The sequence below is a fragment of the Lipomyces tetrasporus genome (assembly GCF_029532465.1).
Source record: "Lipomyces tetrasporus strain NRRL Y-64009 chromosome Unknown POJ06scaffold_11, whole genome shotgun sequence".
Classification (NCBI taxonomy): domain Eukaryota; kingdom Fungi; phylum Ascomycota; class Lipomycetes; order Lipomycetales; family Lipomycetaceae; genus Lipomyces; species Lipomyces tetrasporus.
Window position 1 is genome coordinate 944,316 of NW_026611606.1, and position 25,621 is coordinate 969,936.

General features: G+C 50.0%; 9 protein-coding genes across 9 annotated transcripts; 3 read left to right on the forward strand and 6 right to left on the reverse strand.

The window, feature by feature from the left end:
* Nucleotides 1-255: 255 nt before the first annotated feature.
* On the reverse strand, nucleotides 256-3,834 carry POJ06DRAFT_303834 (uncharacterized protein). The gene is made up of 4 exons (XM_056190819.1): nucleotides 3,749-3,834; nucleotides 3,234-3,686; nucleotides 2,061-3,181; nucleotides 256-2,007 (listed from the first exon to the last, which is right to left on the reverse strand). The coding sequence occupies exons 2-4, from the start codon at nucleotides 3,654-3,656 to the stop codon at nucleotides 516-518; spliced, it is 3,036 nt and encodes a 1,011-aa protein (XP_056041065.1). The 5' UTR covers nucleotides 3,657-3,686; nucleotides 3,749-3,834; the 3' UTR covers nucleotides 256-515.
* A 137-nt stretch (nucleotides 3,835-3,971) lies between these two features.
* Nucleotides 3,972-4,988, forward strand: POJ06DRAFT_261900 (uncharacterized protein). The gene is made up of 3 exons (XM_056188677.1): nucleotides 3,972-4,100; nucleotides 4,169-4,245; nucleotides 4,302-4,988. Exons 1-3 carry the CDS (start codon nucleotides 4,041-4,043, stop codon nucleotides 4,714-4,716), a joined length of 552 nt encoding a protein of 183 aa, XP_056041066.1. The 5' UTR covers nucleotides 3,972-4,040; the 3' UTR covers nucleotides 4,717-4,988.
* A 232-nt stretch (nucleotides 4,989-5,220) lies between these two features.
* On the reverse strand, nucleotides 5,221-7,798 carry POJ06DRAFT_35823 (uncharacterized protein). The gene is made up of 2 exons (XM_056190924.1): nucleotides 7,155-7,798; nucleotides 5,221-7,100 (listed from the first exon to the last, which is right to left on the reverse strand). Exons 1-2 carry the CDS (start codon nucleotides 7,594-7,596, stop codon nucleotides 5,317-5,319), a joined length of 2,226 nt encoding a protein of 741 aa, XP_056041067.1. The 5' UTR covers nucleotides 7,597-7,798; the 3' UTR covers nucleotides 5,221-5,316.
* A 1,297-nt stretch (nucleotides 7,799-9,095) lies between these two features.
* Nucleotides 9,096-10,788, reverse strand: POJ06DRAFT_261904 (uncharacterized protein). Its single transcript, XM_056188678.1, has 2 exons — nucleotides 10,401-10,788; nucleotides 9,096-10,346 (listed from the first exon to the last, which is right to left on the reverse strand). Exons 1-2 carry the CDS (start codon nucleotides 10,435-10,437, stop codon nucleotides 9,253-9,255), a joined length of 1,131 nt encoding a protein of 376 aa, XP_056041068.1. The 5' UTR covers nucleotides 10,438-10,788; the 3' UTR covers nucleotides 9,096-9,252.
* Nucleotides 10,789-11,681: 893 nt separating this feature from the next.
* POJ06DRAFT_201905 (Glutamate/Leucine/Phenylalanine/Valine dehydrogenase-domain-containing protein) lies at nucleotides 11,682-13,109 on the reverse strand (the record flags this gene model as incomplete). The annotated part of the gene is made up of 2 exons (XM_056185256.1): nucleotides 11,682-12,911; nucleotides 12,978-13,109. The coding sequence occupies 2 exons, from the start codon at nucleotides 13,107-13,109 to the stop codon at nucleotides 11,682-11,684; spliced, it is 1,362 nt and encodes a 453-aa protein (XP_056041069.1).
* A 1,523-nt stretch (nucleotides 13,110-14,632) lies between these two features.
* POJ06DRAFT_261911 (uncharacterized protein) lies at nucleotides 14,633-16,113 on the reverse strand. The gene has a single exon (XM_056188679.1). It carries the CDS (start codon nucleotides 15,852-15,854, stop codon nucleotides 14,802-14,804), a length of 1,053 nt encoding a protein of 350 aa, XP_056041070.1. The 5' UTR covers nucleotides 15,855-16,113; the 3' UTR covers nucleotides 14,633-14,801.
* Nucleotides 16,114-18,706: 2,593 nt separating this feature from the next.
* Nucleotides 18,707-20,394, forward strand: POJ06DRAFT_35888 (NADP-dependent oxidoreductase domain-containing protein). Its single transcript, XM_056190925.1, has 4 exons — nucleotides 18,707-19,045; nucleotides 19,102-19,160; nucleotides 19,221-19,303; nucleotides 19,363-20,394. The coding sequence occupies exons 1-4, from the start codon at nucleotides 19,026-19,028 to the stop codon at nucleotides 20,203-20,205; spliced, it is 1,005 nt and encodes a 334-aa protein (XP_056041071.1). The 5' UTR covers nucleotides 18,707-19,025; the 3' UTR covers nucleotides 20,206-20,394.
* Nucleotides 20,395-21,481: 1,087 nt separating this feature from the next.
* POJ06DRAFT_35912 (pyridoxal phosphate-dependent transferase) lies at nucleotides 21,482-24,137 on the reverse strand. The gene is made up of 4 exons (XM_056190926.1): nucleotides 23,904-24,137; nucleotides 22,416-23,840; nucleotides 21,795-22,360; nucleotides 21,482-21,747 (listed from the first exon to the last, which is right to left on the reverse strand). Exons 1-4 carry the CDS (start codon nucleotides 24,089-24,091, stop codon nucleotides 21,569-21,571), a joined length of 2,358 nt encoding a protein of 785 aa, XP_056041072.1. The 5' UTR covers nucleotides 24,092-24,137; the 3' UTR covers nucleotides 21,482-21,568.
* An 89-nt stretch (nucleotides 24,138-24,226) lies between these two features.
* Nucleotides 24,227-25,369, forward strand: POJ06DRAFT_35957 (pyridoxal phosphate-dependent transferase). The gene is made up of 3 exons (XM_056190928.1): nucleotides 24,227-25,018; nucleotides 25,088-25,230; nucleotides 25,286-25,369. Exons 1-3 carry the CDS (start codon nucleotides 24,268-24,270, stop codon nucleotides 25,325-25,327), a joined length of 936 nt encoding a protein of 311 aa, XP_056041073.1. The 5' UTR covers nucleotides 24,227-24,267; the 3' UTR covers nucleotides 25,328-25,369.
* Nucleotides 25,370-25,621: the final 252 nt, after the last annotated feature.

A 25,621-nucleotide genomic window follows, 5' to 3' on the forward strand; every position in this document is an offset into this window, starting at 1 on the left:
CGGATTGTCTGGGAGCGACGAATCATTCCGGAGTCGTCAAAGTGACTCTTCCCGAGCAAATCCCGTCTCTATAGCCAAATATGAAGAAATACCATTACACGTAGATATAGTGTCTGCCATATACTCCCTGCGTCTAGCTCTGATTAGAGTTGTCGCGATGCTTTGTGTGGGATTGTCACTATGAAGCTGGAACAGATCGTTGTATGATACTATTTACTGTGATCAAGGTCAATCAATCATCGACCCACTCTGACTCCGGCATGAAATACAGGCCAACTCGTTGGCGACGAACTACTCCTTACAGAACATCCTTGCATTACTCCACTCAGAGCGCTACCAAAGAAACTATTGACAAGGTGTTATTAATACCATTTTACTACATGAAACGTCTAGAACTACAAAATCTGTCATACAAACAATCCACAAAATATATAACGACATATTGCGAAGCCTAAATGGGACAGGATTCGACAATCAGGCTTCAAGGCCATAAATCCGCTAGCAAAGACCGTACATTACAACACGCGACCAACAGTAGAAATCTGGCTCTTATCAACTGTCTGCACCTTCTTCAACTGTCTTCCGGCTGCAATTTGGCCTAATAACGCACTACGGTCAGGAAGCCCTCCACCAGCACCAGCGCCAACAGCTGGCGCGACAAGGGGGGGCGGCACTTGAGGCATTGGCATCCCGATGATTGGAGGCGGTGGCGGAGGTGGCGGAGGTACGGCGCCTCCGAATCCATCTGGCACTGAGGGCGGTGGGACACCACCCGAAGGTAGCGCAGGCGGTGGAGGAGGTGCAGGAGGTGCAGGAGACGTTGCAGCTGTTTCGTACGGGGTGCCACGAGACGTCGATGTAGCAGCTGACGACTGGTTATTTGACGGAACAAGCGAAGATTGCGGTGCCATGCTTCCAAATAATAGTGATGCTAAATCAGCTGGAGACGGCTTATTGGGACCAGAACCGGCAACAGGGGAAGGACCTTCGTCGTCGGATGAGTCCGACTCGGACGGAACAACACTCCAGTCGTCGTCATCATCGCCATGGCCGCGTTGGTATCGTCGCTGGGTATCGAGCATCGCTTGGTTCGCTAAGGCCGTTGTAGATGATGTACTCGAAGCTGATTGTACAGAAGGCATAGTAACTTGAACTTGTGGCTGCATTACTGGCTTCGGAGAAGGCTCCCGAGGAATTGGTGGAGCAGCGTGATTACTTCCAGCGGATAGCAGTGGTACCGGAGACGTCGACTGCGGTCGGACTTCACTTTGAGCGGCATAAAAATCTGGCTTTGGAGGCTCAGAAATCGTCGGGGAAACCACAGTTGGTACTGCCACAGACGGCATAGCCGGCACATTTGCCGACGGTCTCTCGGGAGATGTTTCAGATTGGCTGAAATCAACCTCTGCGTACCTCGACGCCGTTGGCTTCGAGGAATCGTAATGGAAGTCGTCTTGCACTGGAAACGGATTGCGTGACGCCGGCGCTCGAGCCGGTGGCTGATAATGTGTTTGGGAATTTGTCACCGGCTGTGAGAATATTGACTTAGAAGGAGGTTCAGGCGCGGCAGGCGCGGCAGGCTTTGGCGCCGGTGAGGGAGCTTGTCCCGGTTCAGAGCTCGGCTGTGACAGGGGCACCGGAGGAGAGAACGCATTAGATTGCGGCTCGGGTGCTGGCGTAGACGGAGTCGGCGCAGAAAATGCAGACGATGAGTCAGCACCCTTTGCAGGACGTGAAATACCAAGAGCTGCAAGTCTTTCGTTCATTCTGCGCTCTGCCTCAGACTTGATCCATGCCGCACGCTCTTCCGGAGTTCTGAACTGAGCATAAAATGAACCCGATCCTGGTTTGGACGATGTAGCTGATATCCCGGAGGGGGAAGATGCAAGAGGTGCTGGAGAGGCTGAAAGTGGAGCCGACGAACCATTGGAATACGCGCTCTCCATGTGAGATGATCGGTTACCATGAGAAGGCTCAGAAGAGTTTGACGTCGACCTCGCTGCTATTCTATTGAAACGTGAGCATAATTCTAACCGAGAGTCGAAAGGAAACAGTCGTACCTCGGCTCGGATCGAGCTTTCCGCCTCTGAATTTCCAAAATCAAGTCTCTAACTTCGTCCTCTGCGCCAATACCCTCCTCAAACAGCTGGCGTTCTCTCTCGACCTTGAAATCCTGTCGAGTCTCTTTTAGCAGGCCCTCCAACGAGTCCTGAACTGCACGAACACTCTCCTCAACATCACGAATCATCTGTTCGTTCTGGTCCTTCTCCACTCTAATCTTATCAGTCTCCTCAGCCAGTCGCACCTCAGCGGCATGCTCGTCGTCACCGCCACTATCAACCGATGCAGGTTTCCCTGTTAACGCAGCCATTCTGGCCTGCAAAATTGCGAGCGACCTCGCCTTCCGCTTATCAGCCTCTGTAATACGCCCTCCAGGTCCAGTTCCAATCACTTGGGCGCCTGGGTGCGCTTTGGTATCTCGTATTCTGAATAACTCAAGCTTGGCGTCCGAGATCTTGTTTCCAATACTACGAGCGCGGCCGACGAGAACAGGTAGGCGATCGGCGAGATACTGCAACTGATTGCGCAGCGCTGCTTTCTCGGCATTGACGTTGGTAGATGGCGCAGACGATGTATAATCGTCGATATCTTCTTGTATATGACGAACCTTTCGAATCAGATCGTCAGCTTCGTCACGCTCTCTGGAACTCAAATACTGATCTTCATTGAACGCAAAGTCATCTTCAGCGTCAATTGCGTTAAGTAGAATCTGCTTTTCTCGAATCGCTTTTCGTAATGATTCTAAAGTCTCGCCTTTTGATAATTCCTTTCCACTTCCAACTGATGACACAGATGGCGACGGCGAGCTGGTAGCACCGCGAGAGCCGCCATTGCGACGACGCGCGCTGGAAACGTAAAGCGCCGCTTCGTCGTCGTTGTTTTTGAACACGGTGGCATCTTTTTTGGGCGACGTGTTGACTGAATCTCGGAATGAATGCGCCTTTAAGTAGGAAACGCCAGTTGCCTGAGGTACAAGCGTATTTGACCTGCGCTGGTCCGCATCTGACTTGAGCATGTTTTTCAATGTTGATACTGATTGTGAGAGATTGCGCGTCGAGGGAGGGATTAACTCGGGAGGTAGGTGGGCAGGAATGGGATAACCATTGAGACGGCGGTAGACCTCAGTCGCGTCAATACCCATGTTGTCACGGTCGCACAGAGCACCAACTTACCAAATGCATAGCAACCGAAAACTCAGACTTGTTAAGTCGGCCCCTATCCTCCGGATCCGACAATGTCCAGATCTTCTCGAGATCATCTCGCGGCAACCCGCTCTGACCGAGGATTTCTACTGCAGTCTCGCCAGAAATAAAGCCACGACCAAGACCATCCCAGGCATCAAAGATATCGTCAAATATCTTCTTCTCTGCCTTCGTGATGGCCCACGATATCTTGTTGTTGCCGGCCAAACTAGGCCCTCCAGGAACCCCATTGGGTGCGCCGGGATGAGCGCCAATCTGCGGCATCATGCGGGCCTGCAGTGCCTGAATTCCAGGCAAGCCAAAATCCATACCTGTATTGTTCGGCATGAGATGCATACTACCAGGAGCACCAGGTGCACCCGGCATTCCCTGGAATTGCGATGGATTGAACATAGCTATCGCTCGTAACGAATCACTGATCACCTACACATGCAGGATTAGTATCCCCCACGGCTGCAACATCAGATAAGTCAAATTTTAGCTACCTAGCTTCTGCGTGCACCACAGCAAGGAATATCAATGAATGCGAATATTGCAAAATTACGAAAAATAACGAAGGTGAGACTCGCGTTCACAGGAGGAGGCGATATCCCGCGAAAGCCCACTCGGTACCTAAACCTTAATTGTACTCTTTGAACAGCGCAATGCTTTGGCTATCACGGTGAAGCGTGCGATGGCTCACGATTCGCGCCTTTGACTCCCAACTGAACTTTTTCTTGTAAAAAGTCCAATAGCACATTCGCCAGCACATTCAATAAATAGTCAACTAAATTCGAGATGGTTCGCAAATTAAAATTCCACGAGCAAAAGCTCTTGAAGAAGGTCAACTTCCTTGAGGTAAGCCTTTTTTTCTCTTTTGGCCGATTTCAGCTGGTTGCGCGAGCCGACTAACGGTCAATATTCAGTGGAAAGGAGATCAAGGACACCGAGACGCGGATGTTATGCGACGGTATCACATTCAGAAACGAGAAGACTACCATAAGTACGTCAGCAAGTAGATTATTGTCTGTGGTATTGGTCGCGCTAATAGAAGAACAGATATAACAAATTATGCGGCCAAATTCGTCAGCTGGCCCACAAACTGTCGCAGCTACCAGCGAACGATCCAGTGCGGACAAAGCACGAGGCTCTCCTCCTAGAAAAGCTCTACGCGATGGGTATACTATCCACGACAACAAAAGTTTCCGATCTCGAGTCGAAAATCACAGTGTCAGCGCTCTGCAGACGCAGAATCGGTGTCGTCATGTGCCGGTTAAAGATGTCGGAAACTATCAGTGGGGCTATTAAATTGATTGAGCAAGGCCATGTGCGTGTTGGTCCAGAAGTAATCACTGATCCGGCCTACCTTGTAACGCGGAATATGGAGGATTACCTGACATGGGTGGATTCCAGTAAGATCAAGCGAACGATTCTTAAATACCGCAACGAGCTTGATGATTTTGACTTGCTCTAATACAAATAATGGGAAGTAAATTTTAGAATTCAATTGTTGTAGATTTGTACATTAGCTTTTTATTTATGGTGGGTTGGTTCTTTGGAATAAAAGTTGTATATAGTGAACATGATCAATGTTGGCTAATTTATCAATGCTTGGCTAAGTTGGGGGCGCAGTACTCGGTAAACCTATTGTCGTGCAAAGGTAGCACAAACCTGGTATGGTTAAATGCTGTTTCGATCTCTACTCGATGTTTCATCTGTCCTGGAGTGCAAACCTTTGAAGACATAACTTTATTCATATTTATTTCACGTCCAGGAACTCTATAGATATGTACACACACAACAATTTTAGACGTATACCAAAATGCAGCAGCAAGGAAGACTGTATCAAATAAGCCCACATCACAATGTTCATCCAAAGTCATTACCGTCTAATTATCCGCACTAATTCTCCACTCGAAATCAAAAAAGCAACGGCGCCAAGCTGCTCCGGCCTCAATTCGTTAATCTAGCCATTCCGGTCCCCAATACGAATGCAAACACAATGACCTGTCCGATGCCCCAAGAAATCCAATAATGTTGTCGTTTACGTCTTCCACTACACAAGCTATTTCGTCTAAGGCATTGATGCACTCCGCTTACCCATCTGCACCAACAGCTCGGCACTCTGACTTCTCTCCTCGTAAATTCTGGTTAATTCTTCAACAATCCGGCCCTTTTTTCTGCCAATAAGACCATCCAGGCCTTCCGACGCTGGCGGCCGCGTTACTTTGACCTTTGGCGGCAATACGGGAGGGAGCATCGCATTTTCTTTCCCAGTGACAGTCCCAGCCCCTGCGGCGTCAGTTGTTGATTTTGGTTCAGGCTTGATCGAATATGCTTGGGCAGTCACATACGGTGACACGGCACGCAGCACCTGTGCGTGCTGCTGCGAGTCGGCGCTGATGCATCTGAATCCGCCGACAACTGAAACCCTCGTCGTTTTAATTGGTGTCGATAAACTTCGAGTAGAAGTGCCTGCAGCCGGGAGGAAAGTTGTTGTCGGCAGAGGAATATACGGCTTGTCGGATTCAGATGATGAAATGGAAGAAGATGATGATCTTGAGGAAGTAGATGATGACGCAGCTGAAGAGTACGAAAACGTGGATGTTGCGGATCCTCGACGACCGGATATTAACTGCGTGTTCTGTGATTGTGATTGGCCCAATGGAGTTGCTTTTCGCAGCGCGACCGCCTTTTGTGGCTGTTGCTTGGTAGAATACGAAAATGACAGGCCCGATGATGGTGTCGATGACGCTGTCGACAAGGAGCGGGGTACTCGTTCTTGAGCTGGCGGCCCCTGTATGGACGGTACTGCCGCGTCCGACAGCTGAGGTGACGGCGAGGGCGAAGCACCTGCTGACGAAGTGCTGGCATCGGCCGAGAGCGGCGTCGCTGTGGAGGACACCAGCGCGGCAGATGAATCCGATTCCATTCTTGTCGATCCAGTATTGGAGGACGATGACGACGAAGTGGATGGCTTTCGCGAGGGCAGAGGTGGCGGCAAATGTCCAAGAGATTTCAGTGTGGTTGAAGACGACGTGCGGCCACTACTGGTAATCTTACTGTCGCCATCTTTGTCTTTGCCATTGCTCGCATCTGATCCGGAAACGAAAGGCAGTTCAGTCCAATAGTAAATTAAGCACTCAAACAACTTTGTGTTGTATTCTAGTACGCGCACAACCTCCATTGGATCTGAAATATACACGGTCTCGCTCGAAGTCTCCGGAACTAGCGTTGTTCCCGACTCCGTTGGCGACAAGATTGCAGTCTCCTCAGTGGGAACGGCGATTCGAACTAAGCTTGGTGTTATACACTTTGCGAGATTGGTGATGGTCATCTTGGATGACCGTTCATGCAACGCAACCGAGCGCAGTAGTGGCACCAGAAACGAACATAGAATGATTGTCTGCCGTGGCAGCGAGTTTGCAACTATGATGGTACTTTCAGCATTTCCAGTGAAATCTGGGAATTTGTCCATTAACGAATATGGCAGAGGTGGTGTAGGAAGCAGACGAAGAAATAACTTCAACAGGGACGCGATTACATGGGGACCATAGTCATGCAAATCGACAACCTGGCACCTGTCAAACGCCTCTCGCAAGATACTGAGATGGTCAAGCTTGGGCGAGATTCGAAATATGCCGGGTGTGTATATGCCTTCCACAGACAAATACTCAATACATTCTCTCCAGAAGTATGGCACGACGCCTTCACTTGGCAAATCACGCCCAAACACAACGCCTTGTTGTGTCTCAAACTCGATCTTCGGTTCAAGCTTGCGATCATGCACATAAACAGCTAGGGGAATCGACACGAAGCGAATGTCGAGATGCTGCGCCAGCGCTGTCAAGTTCGGAACTAGAAATATCGTCAGCCACATCGATCCCAACATACGACGCTTAATATCTATACCGTGCACCGCCTTGTTCCTAAATTTTCCACTAACGGCGCCAGCAACCATCTCCATGATTGTCCGGACCCACCAGTTTTCGTGGACAATGTACAGTCGTTTGAGACTCTTGCGCAAGTCCCTTTCGAGCGATGAATAGGTCTGGATCATCCACGGCCAAGACGGGCGGTGCGACCCGCCGCCGGCAAAAAATATAACCGAGTAGTCGCCTACATGTCTGACGACTGCGAGGAGATGAGGCAGGAGGTCGCTGTAACTGACAGATTGGGGCGGGGGGAGGGCGGTCGAGTTCAGCACGAAGACAGGCGTGCCCGTTGCGGGGTCCTCGAGACCTGTCCGAAATAGTACTCGGTCCACTATATTTCTGATCTCAATCTCAGTGTACTCGCGCGTCTCTACCGGTTTGCGAGATGGCGCGTTAGGCGCAGGTGTTGCAGGAGCCATAATGATAACGGCGCTGGCGAATAATATGAATCGTTGGAGCAGATCTCGCCGTCGTCTTGAGACCCCAGTCAAACGAGGATCAGATTTCGTCTGTTCCGAGAATGGTGACGATGTCGAGATCGCAGTGGAATACTGACGCAGCCACTGTTCGAGTACCCGGCACAAACACTGGAGCGCAAGCACTAATACGAGACTCACGCGTCTGCGTTTCCGATTCCGCAGGCGTCTAGCTAGTCTGGCGTGCGCACGCGGTGTCGGAATCCCGTTGCGACACTCGAATAAGATGATCTTGTCCGCGACCGATCCAATAATCTCTGCTGACGCAGTCGCGCGTAGGAACAGCGTTACTAGCGCGGCCGGTGCCCACACAGCAGTCTGAACACGCAGTTTGGTTGCTATGCTTGCCTACTCTAAGACTAAAACAGCTCCAATTGGGGTGCCCTTTGCAGCTGCAATACCATGAAATATATCGCAGTGCTGATAATCGGATTCTGTGTCGCGTCGTTCAGCCGTGTTAGATTTTGTTTTGGGGCGCGACACTCGATCTGTGAAGTTTCATGTGGAATGCACGGGTTCACCAACTTCCAACCCTAACCTCGTCGCATATTTGCGGCAGCAAGTGATGTGTTTGTTTGTGATAGGAAGTCTCCGACCGTTCCCGTCAATCGTCAAAACGATTTGGCAGTCTAGTAACTGAGCCGATATCTATTTAGGGGTGGACACGAATGACGAATATGTTCGCATTCGTACGAATATTCGCAATTCGCATGCGAATAATTGGATCTTGCATGCTTACGAATGCGAATGCGAATAGAAAACAATTATTCGCAATTATTCGCAATATTCGCACATATTACTGGCACACCGGCACACACCCTCCACAAAAGGCCCAGCGCATAACGCTATAAATAACCAAACCCGCACTTTCTCATTCGTCGCCGGAGTACATTTCCCTTAACAAAACAAGCTTCCTCATAGTGTCCCACTTAGTGAGTATCTACGAAGGCCCAGCATATCCCTGCCGCTATTGAACGGTCTCTCGACTGCCACTTCCGACGCGGGAATTACGATATAGTCTCTAGCTCTCACTTCGCTATACAGGTGGTGAGGTTTTGATTAAAATACATGTTAGTTTGATGCTATAGAACCAGGGGCCGTTAGGCCAGGGTTTGGGTTTTGCGAATAGAGAAAATTGTATTCGTGTCCACGCCTAATATCTATGTTTGGCTGACAGTAATCTTGGGAGGCTATGGACGCCGAAGAACTAGATAATCTCTGTGGCCATAATCATCCAAGTGAACAACCGAACTTGGGGACATCTAGGGAATTGTCGTAAGCGCAAGAGAGTCGAGTTTTGGCTCGCTTACATTTTCTCATGCGTGACGTCACGACAGTTCGGGCATGGTGGCTTTGTTGGTATTACTTCTCGCTGACTCAAAATGAATGCGGACGAATGCTGCTTAGCAGTTCCAAATGCTTCCTGAGCAGCATGGCAAAGTAGTCACAGGTTCGAAATCCAATTCATACAAGGCATTCTGCAAAAAAAAAAAGGTCCAAATATCGCAATCACTAATATCACAATACAAATACACCCGATAAACTCAACAGTATCCAAACTATTTAAATCAGTGCCACATAAAAATACAAGGACGCCCGCTAAGCCATCATTGAGGCAGCGACAGGCGACCGCCCACGGCCAATTAATTCAACACTAATCTTTTCGCACCTTGCTCCCGCATTTTCGTGTTCGTAGTCGTCTAAATTCGCATGCTCTCCTGTGACGTCAATCTCGTCTTCGCTGCAACTTTCCGTGCCCGAATCGTACTCTTCCGTCGGTGTCGTCCGCCGAGAACCGCTCGTACTTCGTCGACCTGATCCAGGGCCATATGCCGGCATGCTCACGCTGCGTCCAAAGCTGCTCGCGCCGCCTCCGGTTGCGACCGTGAGCGGCAGTGACTCCCTGCTGCCGCCAAACAACGAGTCTGGAGCCAAAGCTCGAGTACTAGCATTCGTGTCAATACTCTTCCGTCGGCGTTTTGACGAGCTCGCGAGAGTAATGACGGATGCGTTGTCCGTGTAGTAGTAGTTCGACGTGCTCGTATTTATACTGTTTGTGGTCGAAGTCGTGACGTGATTAAATCCCGGCGGCAGCGTCATCAACGACGTATTGTTAGTCGACGACGACGACGACAAGATAGATGGTGACCGCCGCGAAGTCGTCGTACCAGTCGTTGTCGTCGTAATCGACGGCGTCAGCTTGGTCTGGAGAAGCCGTTTACTTGCGTGCGGCGTCATTGTTCCCGCAGTGGTCGTCCCACTGGTGAACACATTGCCATACACGTAGTTACCATTCGCACCGCTCGTTGCGCTGAGACTTAAACTTGCATTACTGTCAACTGACGAACGGTCGTCGACGATGCCGCTGGACGCACGCCGCCGGCTGTGATTGTGGTAGGCGCCGCCTCGGTAAGGCCCGCTATTAACGCTTGCGTTCGTGCTGGCCGTCAGGATGGAAGGCGTTCGAAGCGACTCGTCACGCGAGTAGGTGCGCTGGTGCGAGGTGGCACTGTAGTTGTAGAGCGGCGCTAGAGACGAGGAAGTGGTTGTGACCGGTGACATGCCTTCTATCTGACTGTGGGTGGTAAGAGCATGAGAGGACGCATACGGCGGAGGCGATGAGCTTGTTTTCGAATGTGACGAACGCGACGTCGATACGAGCTTTCTCACCCATGAAAACCGGCTTTTGCGCGCTATTGGGCCAGCATTAGCAAATAGTCGTATCAGACGGCGACGGGACCACATACAATGCGACGACGGTTGCGACGAGACCTGTGCTGCCATTCCAAAAACGCGGATCAACCGTCTGCAGCGCTAAATAATTCCTGAGAAATCGAGAGAGTACGTGCAGAATAAGTAATCTGACCGATCGGAGTCAAGCGCAGCGACTCTCTGATCTAATGAGTTGCAAAATTCGAGCAAGATTCCCTCCACTGCCGAATATTATTGGAGCCGATCGTCGTTGTAGAAACAACGCAACACCACACGTTAGAGTCGTCAAGGAACTTCGCAACTTGGAACTTGAGCTGGAACTTGAACTGGGGGAATGCTGTGTCTCGTGTGTATCGCCTTGTTCTATGAGTAGCCAAGGCGTCGTCGGGGACTTACCCAAGCCATTTCACTGACAGGGCTGTCATTAACGTCACTCGGACTGCATTCGAGTGACCGTTTGGCACCCATCCAATCTTGCTAGGATTTTTTGTTCACGGTCCCAGATTAAAACTTACTTACGCGCGGGACGATTGCCAACAACCTGTCACGACCTTTTTTTTCTTCGAGTTTTCCCTGGACCGTAACTATGTAAACTTTCGTATGTGCGGGACCGGTGCGCACAAAAAACTGGTGTGTGTGAAACACAGCAAGCCTATATTATTTATATAGCAACATGTAAGCATAGCAAGCATGTCAAATTATTAAATGCGGTATAAGCGAGATCGGATTTCCTGCTTAGCAATTTATCAGTTCTCCCAATCAATCCTTAAACGCAGTAGGTTCCACTTGTCGCTCTCTACAATTTTTCTTTCTAGGGTCTCATAGCAATCCACTAGCAATCCACGCTCGTGTGTGCACTATCCTCGTCATTTGCTCTTCCTCGGTTGTCCTCTTCTCGACCGATCAGGGTAATACGGTACTCGCTCAGCTTTTGTCTGAAGGCCATGGGCTCGTTGGAGATGCCTTAAGTAATGACTGGTGCCATTGAACTGTCTGGTATCGTCGCAATCTGGATAGCGACACTGGGTGGGATACCTGCCACTATGGAAGTTGAGCATGTGACCCTTGTAGGCATTAACTTGTCTTACCGTCTCATTTATCATCTCGAATACTTTATATTGCGTGTATTTATAATACTTTGCAAGAAAAGAGGGACCAAATTATAACGCTTCAGAACCTACCCTTGCACCAAAAAGAGGTGAATGAAACGAAAACGCTGACATCCAATAACCCAAGTCTAGATCCAAATCCAAACCAAACACCGACACATGTCACGTCACGCGGAAAACTACAAAGCTACTGTACAACGGAATCCTCTAATAAAAATCGCCCTGGTCCAGCATGGCCTCCGCAACCTTGACAAAGCCAGCAATGTTGGCTCCCTTGACCAGAGACGGCAGACCATCGGTTTTCTCTGACGAGTACTCGATCGCGGTGTTGACACAGTTCAGGAAACACGTCATCATGATGTGCTTGAGCTTTGCGTCGACCTCTTCACGGGTCCAGCCCACGCGGGCCGAGTTCTGGGCCATTTCGAGGCCGGACACGGCAACCCCACCACAGTTGGCGGCCTTGCCGGGCGCGTACCAGGTACCACCAGGAGCGTTGACGCGTGCGGACTCGAACATATCGATGGCTTCCATGGTCGAGCCCATGTTGGATCCCTCGGCGACGAACTTGCAGCCGGCTGCGACCAGCGCTGCGGCCTCGTCGCCGGACACTTCGTTCTGTGTCGCGCACGGCAGCGCGATGTCGACGGCGCCGACGTGGGTCCAGGGGCGTGCGCCTTCAATGTACTTGAATTTGCCGCGCTGGAATGCTGCGTCGGACAGGTCGTGATGCAGGAGCTTGATGTCGGCGATCTGCGAGATCTCCGCCGGCGTGAATCCTTCCGACTCTGCCGACGCAAGCACGAATGCGCCCTTGGAGTCCGAGAGCGAGACGACCTTGCCGCCGAGCTCGATGACTTTAAGCGCGGCGAACTGGGCGACGTTGCCGGAGCCGGAAATGGCGACAGTCTTGCCCGTCATAGAGTCGCCGGGGTTAACGTACTCGATCATCTGCTCGACGTAGTAAATGAGACCGTATCCGGTGGCCTCAGGACGGATAAGTGAGCCTCCCCAGCTGATGCCCTTGCCGGTGAGGACGCCTTCGAACGCGTTGCGGTACCGTCTGTACGCGCCGAAGAGGTAGCCGATCTCACGACCGCCAACGCCGATGTCGCCGGCTGGGACGTCAGTGTCGGGCCCGATATGACGCGAAAGCTCGCGCATGAAAGCCTCGCAGAATTTGCGGATCTCGTTGTCGGACTTGCCCTTGGGATCAAAGTCGGCGCCGCCCTTGCCACCTCCCATGGCGAGACCGGTGAGCGCGTTCTTGAAGATCTGCTCGTAGCCAAGGAACTTGAGGATCGAGAGGTTGACAGTCGGGTGGAACCGAAGCCCGCCTTTGTAGGGACCGAGAGCAGAGTTGAACTGGACTCTGTACCCGCGGTTGACCTGGAGGTTGCCGGCGTCGTCCTGCCAGACCACGCGGAACTGAATGACCTATGGGACACAGGTTAGCAGGCTGCATATGCAGACAATGGAGCTGAACCATTTGGAATTGCATACTCTCTCGGGAATTGACACGACCGGGAGCGCCTTCTTGAGCTTCGGCTTCTTCTCGAATAAGGTCGAGCTCTCGAGCGTGAGCAGGAGCTCGTTATAGGCTTGCTCGAATTCAGGTTCGGACGGCTGGACCATTTTGTGTGTGCGATCTATATAAAGCAGGGCTAGTAGAGTGCGTGGTGAGGTTTGCGGTCTTGCGGGAGCGACGAGGGAGGGCGGAAGCGGAGTGACTGATATATGCCATTGATAGTGAGAAGAGTAGAGTCACCTTCGGAGGCGGCAGCTGATCCGTGCGCCGCACAGAAAAATTGTCGTGCTTCCTTCCATAAAAGAAAACTCAGACATCGGTGTGTGAAAATCTCTTATCTCTCTCCTGTCACCGGGAATTTGTGTATTATTCGCCAGCACTATGATGCATCATTCTAGACATTACGACATGCAATTCTCCATCTGTCGTATTACGCCGATTGGTACCCTGCCACACGCAGAAACCACACCTTCTCCAGTGAAGGCTCGTGTGGTGAGGGGCGGGACTGATGGGCGCCACCTACGTAAAGTGCGTAATTGGCCCTGTGCGGCGGTTACGCCCTCTGCACGCAAAACTTTTTCCGGTCGGGTGCCCCACACAAAAGGGCAGCAACTAAACGTCAAGCGAGAAAAAATTTGCTGCCGACCGACGATATTGGCACAAAACCGGACAATACCGGTCGACTGGCGTCACATCAAATGACCTGTGCCCCTCCACGTGCATTATCGCGTGGAGTTGGGAGAAGACGCGAAAAGAAAACTAATACGATTAGAGAGCAAGCAAACAGTTCCGGTTAAGGGCATGTTGAGCACATCTACAATCAGAAAGTCTATGCCAGCAGTGAGCAGTCAATAATATCGTAGGTTTTATTGCATCTTCTTCCTAAATGAGTCCTTGCTAAAAGACATACGGTCGGGAGATAACCCATCAATGAATTGCAAGACGCCCAATTTGCTCTGAAGATATGAGGCACTAGTAATCACGTTCCACGTTTCCGTCATTAAAAATTATCGTCATCTTGGAATTCAGAATTCTTCTTAACTATAGTTTCTGCCGCTGGCCACGAGAATGTACAATAATGCCAACAGAAAAATGGAGGCTGCCCAGAGAGGTGAAGCGAGAGCCCAATGGCAAGCTTTGTCCTAACCCCAATTGCGATCGACAAGCCCATAATCCTTATGTATGATTCAATTGCAACGTAATAACCCTTACCAGACACACTGCATGCGCCTCATCCTTACCACGTGACACCGCGGAACGCTGTGCTGATATCTTACGTGTCATGGCTGTCGCGTCATGGCTGTGTTTATTTGCCATTCTTCTAGTCTTTCTGCTTGTTAATATACCGTATACTACGCATTACTCCACATTTCGTAAACCGGTTTATGACAAAGTGGGATACTAGCGCAGAGTGATAGCCATGCTCAGGCGTAACATAACGCTCGGCTCTCCTTGACAAGAGTCCTGGTAGATTCTAGGTGATTCGTCTCTCTGTACGCCACGCAATTCCTGAGTCGCTGTATCCGGTTGATTGTCTGATCGCTATGGGACAAATGCAATACTACGAGTCTGTGAGTTTGGGGATTTTGCTCGGCCCGGCGCCACTTGTAGTCAGATACAAGGAGACGTCTTGAGAAATAAAAGCCATTTTGATATTCATCTAGTTACTATGATAGAAGCCTAAATGTCAAGTTAACTCGCGCCTAAGATCCAACGCTTCGTGCACACACTCTCACCCATGGTTATTGTACCACTAACTTTAGTACTACCCACGCTTCGTCTCCACAATCTTAGTATACTCAGGCACCGTACTCAAACGGACTGTTCGGCTCTGCCTCGTAGACATACAATGTCGAATTGTGCTGGTCGGGCATGAAATAAAATCTTAGACGACCACCCACAATGGCCACCTCCATGGGATTCTGCGTGACAGGAGCACCCAGATCACTAGTCATAGTAATCGGGACCTCGGCGACGGGAATCATGGTTTCCATGTCGACGAGCGCAACGCCCCCAATGGCGACGGTTGGCGACAGAGACGCGACGCCCGAACAGATCATGGTGCTGCGGTGGTCGAATTGCTTGGGGTGACCCAAAAATTTGCAGTCCTGATAGTCGACGTAGTAGCTTGGGTTCCTGACGTTGTTTGGGAACGTAGTGAACGCAGGGTATGGAGCTGGTTTACGACGGCTATCCCATGTTGTGGCATTGCGTGAGCCCCAATTGAGCATCACGAACTTGTCCGTGCGCGTGTCGTGGACGACTCCTCCTTTGTGGTCCGCGACGTGAAGGATGACTGTGGGCTCGAGTGTGCGAGGGTCGATGCGCATAAGAGTTGCCGTCGCGTTGGGACGGTACTGTGCTATGGTTGCCCAGATGAATTCGCCATCGTAATCAATCCCGCCGTTGTGGTATTCGATAGCATCACGTTCAGTAAGCGTGGCGTCAGCAATACGTTTGCCTTTGCCATCGAAGACAATCATATGTGCGAACCCGGAGCCAGCGGTGCGATCAGTTCCATTGATGATGATGCCATTTCCGTATTTGACGGTTGGGCTGGTGTATTCACCAGCGCTCAAAAAGTAACGATCGTCGCCGATTCGCACAATTCCTTCCGGCTCGAAGGTATCGCCCTCCATGTGAACCTTCTCGACGAGATTCCACACCGTCGTACGACCAAGCCTACCGAAGTGCTCAACAATTTCGTCGCACTGCGCCGCAGCGTAGGGTGCCGGAAGCTTTGCTGGCGCAAGAGGCACATCTTGTTTGATTGTGATGTTTAGAGCCGCTGTCGAAGACAAATAGACAATGGTGCTCGTTGCAGCTAAGATCAGTCTTGAGGGAAGACGCATCGTGCAGGTACTGAAGACTGCGCTCGACTGTAGGCAATATCTGGGGGCGTGCTTGGTCTATCAGTCAAAGTCCTGAGACAGCAGGGCTGATCAGTTGCATTTATTCTACCCGGAAGTCCGTCAGTCGTCTGCTCCAAACGAAACATCACCCACTCAGCCTGCACGGGGCAGGAGCAGCATGGGTAAGATATTCCCTAGCCACGTTGTGGGTTTCTGCGATGCGAGGACACTTTTCGGCTAATCGACACATGCACGTTCGCAGACGACGGCTCCTTAGTAGCCCAACACAGCTCTGCCGAGGTCAGCCCTGCCCAGACTCATGCATGCCAAGCTCAAGATTAAGGTGTCGGTTACAGATCGAAGTAGCCTTTTTGGGAGAATTTAAGCTCAAACTGGGCCCTGTTCCCCCCTCCGTCAAACCTGTTCCCTGGGCTGTGGTTCGCTACGATACAGATGTCGAAAAAAAATTAATCAAAAGACTGAGACAAACAGGTACAAGCTAACCCAATATATTAATTGGTGGTGAGGTTCCCAGCGTCGCATTGATATCGTGGAATGGCCCGGCAACGAGCAAATTAGCGCGACTATGTGAGAACTTTAAATTTAGCGAAGAGTTTGCGAGTACAGATTTGGCAGAAAATTCTTGGGTACTTGTGAAAGAGTAGGCATCCGAATACGCAAAAAAAGGTCCCCCATTGGTTTGATAGCCGCTAATTCTGATGTTATTCATTTTAATCAAACTTTGATGTGCCCTTTAGTGGACATTTGCTCTTGTTGTGATAAATCCGAGTACCATTAATGTCGCTCTGTCGCTCCTGCTGTTGCAGCTAGACTGAATCACAGCTTACCAAGCATAACCTTGGCTACCGTGACGCGGCTGAGCGCTGCAGCGACTCATGGAGTGAATCGTGGTTCGTGGACACTCTGGACACTCTCGGTGTCCATATCTTGCAGTTTGCATCGAATGTTACTTTTTCATTCCTTCTTGGCTGCTGCCGATTATAGTTTTGAGAAAATGTATGAGCTGCGCGCTCTGAGTTTCTAAATTTGGGACAACAATTACTAAACGTTTATAGGCAGTTTTGAGGGAATTATAAAATTATCAATTTATCATGATCGGCGTAATTATCAGCCCTTGTAAGCTTAGAGAATGTGTTAAATGCGAGGAATCATCTCCCACTGTCTAGGTTTGTGCCGTGCTGGGCGAAAGCGTGATATATGTTTGGGTGTTATTGCGCAACTGTCAATACCTCAAATGTTGGATAGGTCTCAGCTTGGGACCAACGATCGCCCTGAAAGAGAATCAAGGACTGCCTTAATTGAAGCACACCTTCGAGGTCAACGAGTTTGAAACAGAAGATATGAATTTCTCTGTTACTAGATCGCGACGGCTAGTATTCCGCTGTGGGCCTGGTAATGGACACTGAAGCACCTGACGAATTTATACCAATCCCTGAACCGGAGTATGATTTCCTTGAAGCTTCCCATATTATCCCTTTGAGCGCGAGTAGAAGTTCGCACTTCAGGACAATGCTTTCTAGATTTGCTGGCCAAGTTATCTCCGATTTACTCTGTCTAATGCTCTATTATTATCCCCCAATTAGTCATAGATATTTTGACAATTCTGGCATGAGCAACCACCCTGCCAAAGACTACAAATACAACCCCAGATATCGCACGTTTGCGTTGCAACACCACGTGACTGTCCCGCCCCTCACGCGTCCGAGTTTCCCAGACGCGTGCCGAGTCTCGTCGCAGCACACAAGACTGACTTTTGCTCTATTCAGTCTCGATTCACGAGCCGTCGTAGAAATTGTAAAGGAGCCGTGAGGCGAGAGACATCCGTCGCCGTAGTTTTGCTTATCAAATTCTAGTCTTGCCGTAAGCCACTATGGCATCCAAAGCTATCATTCACCATTTTGGCATCTATGTAAAGGATATCCAGAAGGGTCGCGCGTTTTATCCTCGCTCTCCTGGGAATTGAAGTCAAGCTCGATTGCGGTAAGTTTCCTCGCTTAATCTGAGATCGTCCTATCCCTAAACTCAACTAATTTCATTCGTGATCCAGAGCAATCCAGCTTCGTTGGATACGAGCGACCAGGTTATGCCAATCAATTTTTCATCGCCTTCGACCCTGCCAAAACGGTGGGCATGAGCCACATCGCATTCAATGCGGCAGACAGGCAACTCGTGCATATGAGTTGGCGCTTAAAAACGGCGAGTAGATAACAGAAACCGGGAATCAGCGAAAACTATGCGCCGAATTACTATGCCGCGTATGTGTTTGACCCCGACGGAAATAACGTTGAGTTTGTGGAGGTCGCGGAATAATGCAAGCGAGAATTCCCAGCAATTTCCAGCTATTGTTACGACGAGATGATGATTATCTTGTGGCACAATATGAATTTTGTGTTGTGAAGATCTATATGCTGATGTTGGTACCCGAATCCTATGTTCTGTCGTGATAACTCTCCGTAGGGTGTGCATGCGAGACCCGCAGCGCGCTCCCGTGATTTGCCAATGCATATTCATACCCGCAACCCCCGCAGCCTCTAAACCCTTCCGAAATCTTGAGTTCCAACGCTTTTCGAGCGCCGCTGTCTCTAGTCAATATTCTATCGCGGCAAGATACTTATACATTGATGATTGTATCCGCAATAAGATCTCCGATACGTGCCAAGCCCCTTGTGGCTGTCCAGATCGGTGATGTTAAGTCCAATCTAAGCCGTGATGCACTGAAATTCTCGCATTCAACTTGCTAGTAATCTCATAATTTTTGGGCATGGCTAGCCGCTTTCTTTCGCTTCCGCGCTTTGGTAGGAAAAACGGAAATGTGTTACGCGGACGCACCCAACAGATTGGATCTACTGGATTTGCGTGTTTGTGTTTATGTTCGGTGCCCCATAGCCAATGCCGACGTCCAGAATCGCCTTAGGTACACGCACCTAAGATCCTCTGGCGGTTGTACTAACGAGCGGCATTACTACAAGTCGGTTAATCCCCTCGCACCCCGCACCGGGGGCATTTCCGAAGTAGGGCCGAGAGCATCCAACACTCTCACAATGACAGGTGGGGGCCCAACGATAAAGTATATATACCTATGTTCGGACTCAGCTTCACCATGAAAGCATTCTGTCACCCATCAGATCCTGGACCTTTTCTATACTACCGATGCCCGTGGAATATCGCAAGTACGTGTAATTTAGGTCAAACCTTTAAAGATGGCGAGTTGACTGAGTTCATGTAGGCTTGGAAATTCTGGATTGAGAGTCTCCGTTCCAATTCTGGGATGCATGTCATTTGGCTGTAAGTATTCGCGCAAGCTCTCTTAAATCTTGGATATTCTGACTAATTGCGTCATTACAGCACCGGAATGGGTTCCGTGGGTGCTCGAATCGGATGCCTCGCTTCCAATCTTGAAGAAGGCCTACGATCTAGGTATCACCACGGTAGGTTATGCCATTACGAATCCTCAACGTTTACTTGCTGACCGAAAGTTCTTATTCAGTGGGACACGGCGAACATATACTCGAACGGCGACTCTGAGCGAATTATCGCAGCCGCCATTAAGAAGTACAATATCCCCCGCGACGAGCTTATTATCATGACCAAATGTTACCATCCCGTCGACAGAACGAGCAAGAAGCCCGTGAGGGGCGATATTGCAAACAATCGTCAGTATGTGAACCAGCATGGTCTGTCGAGGGCAGCGATCTTTAACCAGGTCAACGACTCGCTGGCAAGGTTGGAGATGGACTATATCGACGTGCTGCAGATTCATCGGTATGACAAGGACGTGGACCCGGAGGAAGTCATGGGGGCATTGAATGATTTGGTGAGGTCCGGAAAAGTGAGGTACATTGGGGCAAGCAGCATGTGGTGCTACGAGTTTGCCATGCTGCAGCATGTAGCAGAAAAGAATCGTTGGGCAAAGTTCGTGTCGATGCAAGATCAATATAACTTGCTGTACCGCGAGGAAGAGAGAGAGGTAATTCCATACTGCAATCTTACTGGCGTGGGACTGATTCCGTGGAGTCCGCTTGCTGCTGGCGACCTTGCCCGTCCAATCGCCGCGACGTCGCTTCGGAAAGAGGGAAGCGACCAGTCCACCGACCCTGCCGCCGTCGAGATCATCAATCGCGTCGAAAAGGTGGCCGTGGAAAAGGGATGGCTGATGACAGATGTGGCCCTCGCGTGGATCCTGGGTAAGGTCGCCAGTCCAATCGTGGGTGTAAACAGTATCGAGAGATTGGAGCAGATCGTCGGTGCGAATGGCAAATCGCTGACCACGGATCAGGTCAAGTTTTTGGAGGAACCTTATGTCCCGCGCAGGATCTTGGATCATTTCTAGGTGGAAAGCCAGTACATTCTCCTAAATTCTTTCATCCTTCGCACAAACACTCCATCTTTGAGAGAGCGCGATGTATTAAGTGAGGCAGATGGTAGAACAGTTTTACTAATATTATTACAACTTTCACTCTTCGCTCCGTCTTCGCACTTTTAAACTTCGACAGTAGTAGTGGTCAGAGCTGACACTTTGGATCTAAACTGCATAAGTCCGTAGAAATAGCTGAAAAATCCCAATAGACAATTCATCTCTCAAGTCCTGATGCGACAATACGAGATAGCTGGGTTTTCCGTAATCCCTGCAATTAGTATCATTCTTGTGAAAGGAATCAAAATCAAAATACATTGGCAGTCGAGAGCAGAAGCGATACCGCACCCGCGTTAGCTATATGCCGTGTTAGACAGTTGGATTTTGCAAGATATTAGTCTGAAGATTGAATTCCTAGTAGCAATTCTTCCTGAGACATACTGCGCTTCGGGGGCTGAGGATGTAGAGGGCGGCATGGAAATGGAGGACAGATTGGTTTTCCTGCAAGTTTAGGAAGGCAAGTTGCGACGTCTACGATGCGGGTACCCTCGCAACAACGCAAACGTGCTTCAGCAACAGACCAAACTGTCGGTTATGGCGTGAACATTATTTGCTAAAATAAAGCCGGCCGTGTTACTATCTGGATACAAGTATGTTCTTTGTTCTTTTTATTCTATGACTAGAATATCTTTAATTCCTCCGGCGTACGAAATACACTCAAACCTCGTTAAGCCGATGTAATCTGGGCATCAATCTTTGATCCTGATACCGAGGTACTGAACTTGTTTAGGCAGGCAATCGTGTTATAACGAACTGATTTTTCATTAATTTTTAGGATTACGGCACCAGATTTATCGCTATATCGGGATCAAGTATCGTTATAGTACTATTACGAGAACGCACAATGCCCAGTAAGATCCTGTCGAGTTGGGCAGTAGAATCTAGACGATTCTTGGAGCCTCGTGTTTGCGGTTCGTCAGCAATGTATCATAATGCGCTCAAGCTCTCTCGATTGCCCGTCGATATCTTGGTACAGCTTAGGCAATGCTTGGTGTTGCGAATGGCAACTTCGATACTAGCCAAAACCCCATTTTGGCACCTGCATAGGCTTACCTTTCAGACGGAGGCAACTGAAAAGATGACGGAGCCGAGGATTTATGTCTGATATGAAATTCTTTTAACTGTTACAGTAATAGATCCTCAATAGATGCGCGCTTCAACTACTGCCACTCCATGACAGTTGTGCACCGCAGAGGTAGGCCGGATTTCAAGCGAATCTCGTATGGAAGGCGACATGCCGCCGACATCCTCCAAATTCTGCATCGCCACTCCAGGTTGTTTATCGCTGTAAACAGCTAGCAACGAACTTCTCGATAGCCCGGACATCTTCCTTCGCGCATGTTAAACTAGACATCAAGTAAATGACATTTCCGAGCACGCGGGAATGAATGTTCCAGTCACGTCCGCTTGTTTGAGCAAGACGCGCCTGCAGGTCCTGCGAAACGGTTGACGTGTATCCTAGATGAGTTAAAACGGGTTAGAGAAAATAACAACGTGTCACATACCGCTACCGGCAGAATCTTTAAGCGTGATGGCGAGGACGCTCCCGAGTCCGACTGCACCGGCAACGCAAGGGTCTGTGGAGAGTTGCGCAATAAATTCTTTCGACCACACGCTCCAAATTTCCGGACCATGTGAGTCCTGCCAAGAAGCTTTGAAATCATCCCAAGACCCATTCCGTTCCATATCGATCATTGACGAGATCGAGGTTCGGGCAACTGTGCAGCCAATGGCGTGGGCTGTGTAGCTGTGGCCATGTAACAGTGCGTCAGACTTATCTGGACTCACAAACGCCTCAAAAATGCTCTTGCTTGCTAAGGTCGCGCAGAGAGGAACCACGCCGCCAGTTAAAAGCTTTGCGTGTACGGAAATGTCCGGCTCCACGCCTATAAACGACGCAGAGCTGAACCGGCCAAGACGGTAGAGGCCAGTGAAGACCTCGTCAAAAATGACGGGCAAACCAGTCCACTCGGAGGCGACGACTTGCTGGGAATTCCCCATCCCGCCTGCTTCAAATATGTCGCGAGATTCGCGCACAACGTCAACCAGCAATTTTTGAAATAGAGGATCTCTGTTTCCATTAGCCGGATATATGACACCATCATATGACGAGCTTGTAAACTCACATGACTATCATTCCACCAGCACCCAATACAACTGGCTCCATTATCAACGCCCCAAATCTTCGTTTGTCGTCTGTGACAAGCTTGTGAATGATTTTTTGAATGTACGCTCGATATCGTTGGGCTGACGATTCTAACTGGCGACGAGAGAGATTGAAGACCTCACTGACAGATGCGTACTGCGACCCTGGTCCCAGCTCGTACTGCAGTGCTTCAGGAACCTCGACAGTCCACGTGCCGTTCACCATTTTCACAGTTGGATAATCAAACCAGTAGCCGCGGCCCCTGTACCATCCGACCTTCTCGTTATACACAGACGGCTCGGAGCAGTCCATTGACCCAATAGTGTCGCCATGGTAACTTCCCCTGAGCCCCATGACTTCCACCTCTTTTACAGATGCATCCCACCCATTCCTGACCGCAGCAGCCCGCAGCGCCATCTTGACAGCAACTTCTATTCCAGTGCTGCCGTTGTCCGAGTAGAACACTCTGGTGAGCCGTGAGTTCCTCAGATTATCTAGCAGTGACTCGGCCAACGTGAGCGCCGGCTCATGTACTGTCCCAGCAAACATTACATGGCCATACCTACCAGCAGCGTATGATGCTGCTAGCGACAGTTCCGGGTTACCGTGTCCTAAACCTTGAGTCCACCAGGAAGCAGAACCGTCAAATGTTGTATTCAATAGAGGCCGGTGCGGGTCCTCTTTGGCTGCGGGATCTAGTGTTTGAAAATAATCGCCGTAGGCAGAATCGATGGTCGTTATAGTCGACGGTGATATGGACTGGTGCTGAGAAAACGGATACCAGATCACACGGTTGGCTCGCGACGCCATGCTGTTTAGGTCGTGAATTCGGCGGTCGTGGCTTGCTGTCAAGAAGTCTAAAGCCTGGTCCATAGAGGCCGACTCACTCAAACTGTCGTAATAGTCAGCCATGCACTGGCGGTCGCTTGTTTCGTTGGGTTGCCACTCTGGAGGAGCAGGAATAGGTAGCACTGTCACGTTCTTGGGAGAGAAATACTCGACCAGATACTCGTGATTTTTGTATTTTTCGTTGACAAACAAGACAACTAGGTCAACATCGTAGCCGCGAACGTGCAGCGACTCGAACGCGGATATAGACGACGATATCCCGCCTAAGTTCGAGTCGCCAACCAATATAGTCGAAAGTCTGAGCGGCCGATAGAGATCTGCTTGCGGAATCCCGCTTGGCCCTGGCGAATGGACTCCGCCAGCGGTTTCAACCAGAGCCCAGCCAGGCGTACTCTCAGCAGCGTATTGCGACATCTTCGAATAGATCGACTGCACCAGTTCCAAGTCAGACGGAACATTGCCACTCGATTGCCGTGCTGCGATGTGAGGGCTAACGGGTTCGTCAAATTGAAACAAGCAATCCGCTTGGATGCCTCTTACGAACTTCCTGACATGGCTAATTTCAACTCGTCGGTGAGCGAACTACCGACAATCCATAAGCAATTACAATGCCACGTACCAATCGTCAGCTTCCTCAAGGGGCCCAGTCGAAACCGGCTTCAAGTACCATATCCTCTGGTCCGGGAACTTTCTTTGCAAAGACTTGCATAGCGCAGTTGAGATAATAGTTTTCCCGACGTTCGTATTTGCACCATACACTTGATAGGACCGTAGGCTCTTCCACAGAGCTGACCGAATTGCCACCATCGATGTGCTGTGCCGAAGCGTGCCGCAGATAGCTACTTGCCTAACATATTGCAGATGTGGAACTTGAGAGAGTCCTCGAGGACTAGGGTTTACTCGGTTGAGCATCGGAACTTTAAACCTTTACCCCAACTCGCCCCTCATTCTGGATCTGCCCCAACTGGTCGTCCTAGATCTACATGATGTCGAATCTCACAGAGACTATGAGGAATACCCTTGAAAGGCGTCGAGAGAGGTCTGGGCTCAGGGGACTAACAATTGCAAGTGACAATTCGACTGATTTCTCCAGCAATGACTTTCTATCGCTGCGGTCGTCTGCTCAGCTGCGGGCTGCCTATATGCAACACTTGACGGGCGAATTCGATCTTGGCAGTGGAGGATCACGGTTGCTAGATGGAAATTCAAAGTTTGCCGAGCAGCTCGAGACGGACATCGCGGCGTTCCATGGTGCTGCGGCGGGTTTACTCTTCAACTCTGGGTTTGATGCCAATTCAGGAGTATACGCTTGCGTGCCTCAGGCAGGAGATGTTGTATTATATGACGAATATATCCATGCAAGTGTTCATGAAGGCATGCGACTTTCAAGGGCGCGTACAAGACTGTCGTTCGCGCACAACTCTGTTGCTAGCCTTAGGGAGACCCTGGAGTCAATCAAACGAGTAAATTCGTCAATCATGTCTGGCAATGCCAATGTATTTATAGGTGTCGAGTCCGTGTATAGCATGGACGGCGACGTTGCACCGCTCGCGGATATTGTCCGGTGCATGGATGAGTTGCTTCCCATGAACAACGGGTACATCATAGTAGATGAAGCTCATGCAACGGGAGTTGTTGGTCCGCGTGGTGCGGGCCTTGTCTGCGACCTTGGACTGCAAAACAGAGTATTTGTCCGCGTACACACGTTTGGGAAAGCTCTCAGCTGCAATGGCGGTAAGTCGTGCTCCCCAGATTCATGCTCATTCGATTATGCCTACGGGGCTGGCTAACTTCTACATGCAGCGATTGTTTTGTGTTCTGATATTACACGGCAATATCTTGTTAATTACGCACGGCCACTGATATACTCGACATTTATGTCATACCCGGCGCTAGCGGCAATCAGGTCATCATACGAGCTGTTATGGAGTGGGAAGGCAGAAACTGTAAATGCTATGAGCTATATTGCCGAAAGCACAAGATCGCTAATAGATATACGAGATAGCAACGGAGCAGACTATGGAAATTAATCCAACACTTTGACAAAAGTCTCGCGGAACTTGAGGTTAAGACAGATGCACAAGGCGTCGTTTTGGTGCAGGTTTCCCCTACGCCGGCGAAATCTCCTATATTTTCGATTCTGACCCCGTACCCGCGAGAGCTGGCCCTCTTTTGTCAAGATGCTGGATTTGTCGTGCGTCCGATTGTGCCACCAACAGTTCCCAGAGGAGCAGAAAGGGTGCGAGTTTGCCTACATACGGGCAACAGCACTTCAGAGATCGATTCACTGGTTCAGTGCATTGGTCGTTGGATGAATGGTAAGTCGGGCAGGAAGGA

Excerpts from the sequence above, each read along its gene's own strand:
- POJ06DRAFT_303834 (XM_056190819.1), bottom strand. The coding sequence starts at position 3,656 with ATGTTCAATCCATCGCAATTCCAGGGAATGCCGGGTGCACCTGGTGCT. Across the intron at positions 3,182-3,233 it reads TTTCGGTTGCTATGCATTTG|GTCTACCGCCGTCTCAATGG; the intron begins GTAAGTTGGTGC and ends GACGCGACTGAG. Across the intron at positions 2,008-2,060 it reads AAAGCTCGATCCGAGCCGAG|AATAGCAGCGAGGTCGACGT; the intron begins GTACGACTGTTT and ends ACGTTTCAATAG.
- POJ06DRAFT_261900 (XM_056188677.1), top strand. The coding sequence starts at position 4,041 with ATGGTTCGCAAATTAAAATTCCACGAGCAAAAGCTCTTGAAGAAGGTC. Across the intron at positions 4,101-4,168 it reads AGAAGGTCAACTTCCTTGAG|TGGAAAGGAGATCAAGGACA; the intron begins GTAAGCCTTTTT and ends GTCAATATTCAG. Across the intron at positions 4,246-4,301 it reads AAACGAGAAGACTACCATAA|ATATAACAAATTATGCGGCC; the intron begins GTACGTCAGCAA and ends ATAGAAGAACAG.
- POJ06DRAFT_35823 (XM_056190924.1), bottom strand. The coding sequence starts at position 7,596 with ATGGCTCCTGCAACACCTGCGCCTAACGCGCCATCTCGCAAACCGGTA. Across the intron at positions 7,101-7,154 it reads TAGGAACAAGGCGGTGCACG|TTCCGAACTTGACAGCGCTG; the intron begins GTATAGATATTA and ends CGATATTTCTAG.
- POJ06DRAFT_261904 (XM_056188678.1), bottom strand. The coding sequence starts at position 10,437 with ATGGCAGCACAGGTCTCGTCGCAACCGTCGTCGCATT. Across the intron at positions 10,347-10,400 it reads GTCGCAACCGTCGTCGCATT|CGCGCAAAAGCCGGTTTTCA; the intron begins GTATGTGGTCCC and ends CTGGCCCAATAG.
- POJ06DRAFT_261911 (XM_056188679.1), bottom strand. The coding sequence starts at position 15,854 with ATGCGTCTTCCCTCAAGACTGATCTTAGCTGCAACGAGCACCATTGTC.
- POJ06DRAFT_35888 (XM_056190925.1), top strand. The coding sequence starts at position 19,026 with ATGCCCGTGGAATATCGCAA. Across the intron at positions 19,046-19,101 it reads ATGCCCGTGGAATATCGCAA|GCTTGGAAATTCTGGATTGA; the intron begins GTACGTGTAATT and ends GAGTTCATGTAG. Across the intron at positions 19,161-19,220 it reads GGGATGCATGTCATTTGGCT|CACCGGAATGGGTTCCGTGG; the intron begins GTAAGTATTCGC and ends GCGTCATTACAG.
- POJ06DRAFT_35912 (XM_056190926.1), bottom strand. The coding sequence starts at position 24,091 with ATGGTGGCAATTCGGTCAGCTCTGTGGAAGAGCCTACGGTCCTATCAA. Across the intron at positions 23,841-23,903 it reads CTTGAGGAAGCTGACGATTG|CCATGTCAGGAAGTTCGTAA; the intron begins GTACGTGGCATT and ends AGTTGAAATTAG. Across the intron at positions 21,748-21,794 it reads TAAAGATTCTGCCGGTAGCG|GATACACGTCAACCGTTTCG; the intron begins GTATGTGACACG and ends TAACTCATCTAG.
- POJ06DRAFT_35957 (XM_056190928.1), top strand. The coding sequence starts at position 24,268 with ATGATGTCGAATCTCACAGAGACTATGAGGAATACCCTTGAAAGGCGT. Across the intron at positions 25,019-25,087 it reads AGCTCTCAGCTGCAATGGCG|CGATTGTTTTGTGTTCTGAT; the intron begins GTAAGTCGTGCT and ends TTCTACATGCAG. Across the intron at positions 25,231-25,285 it reads GGAGTGGGAAGGCAGAAACT|ATAGCAACGGAGCAGACTAT; the intron begins GTAAATGCTATG and ends TAGATATACGAG.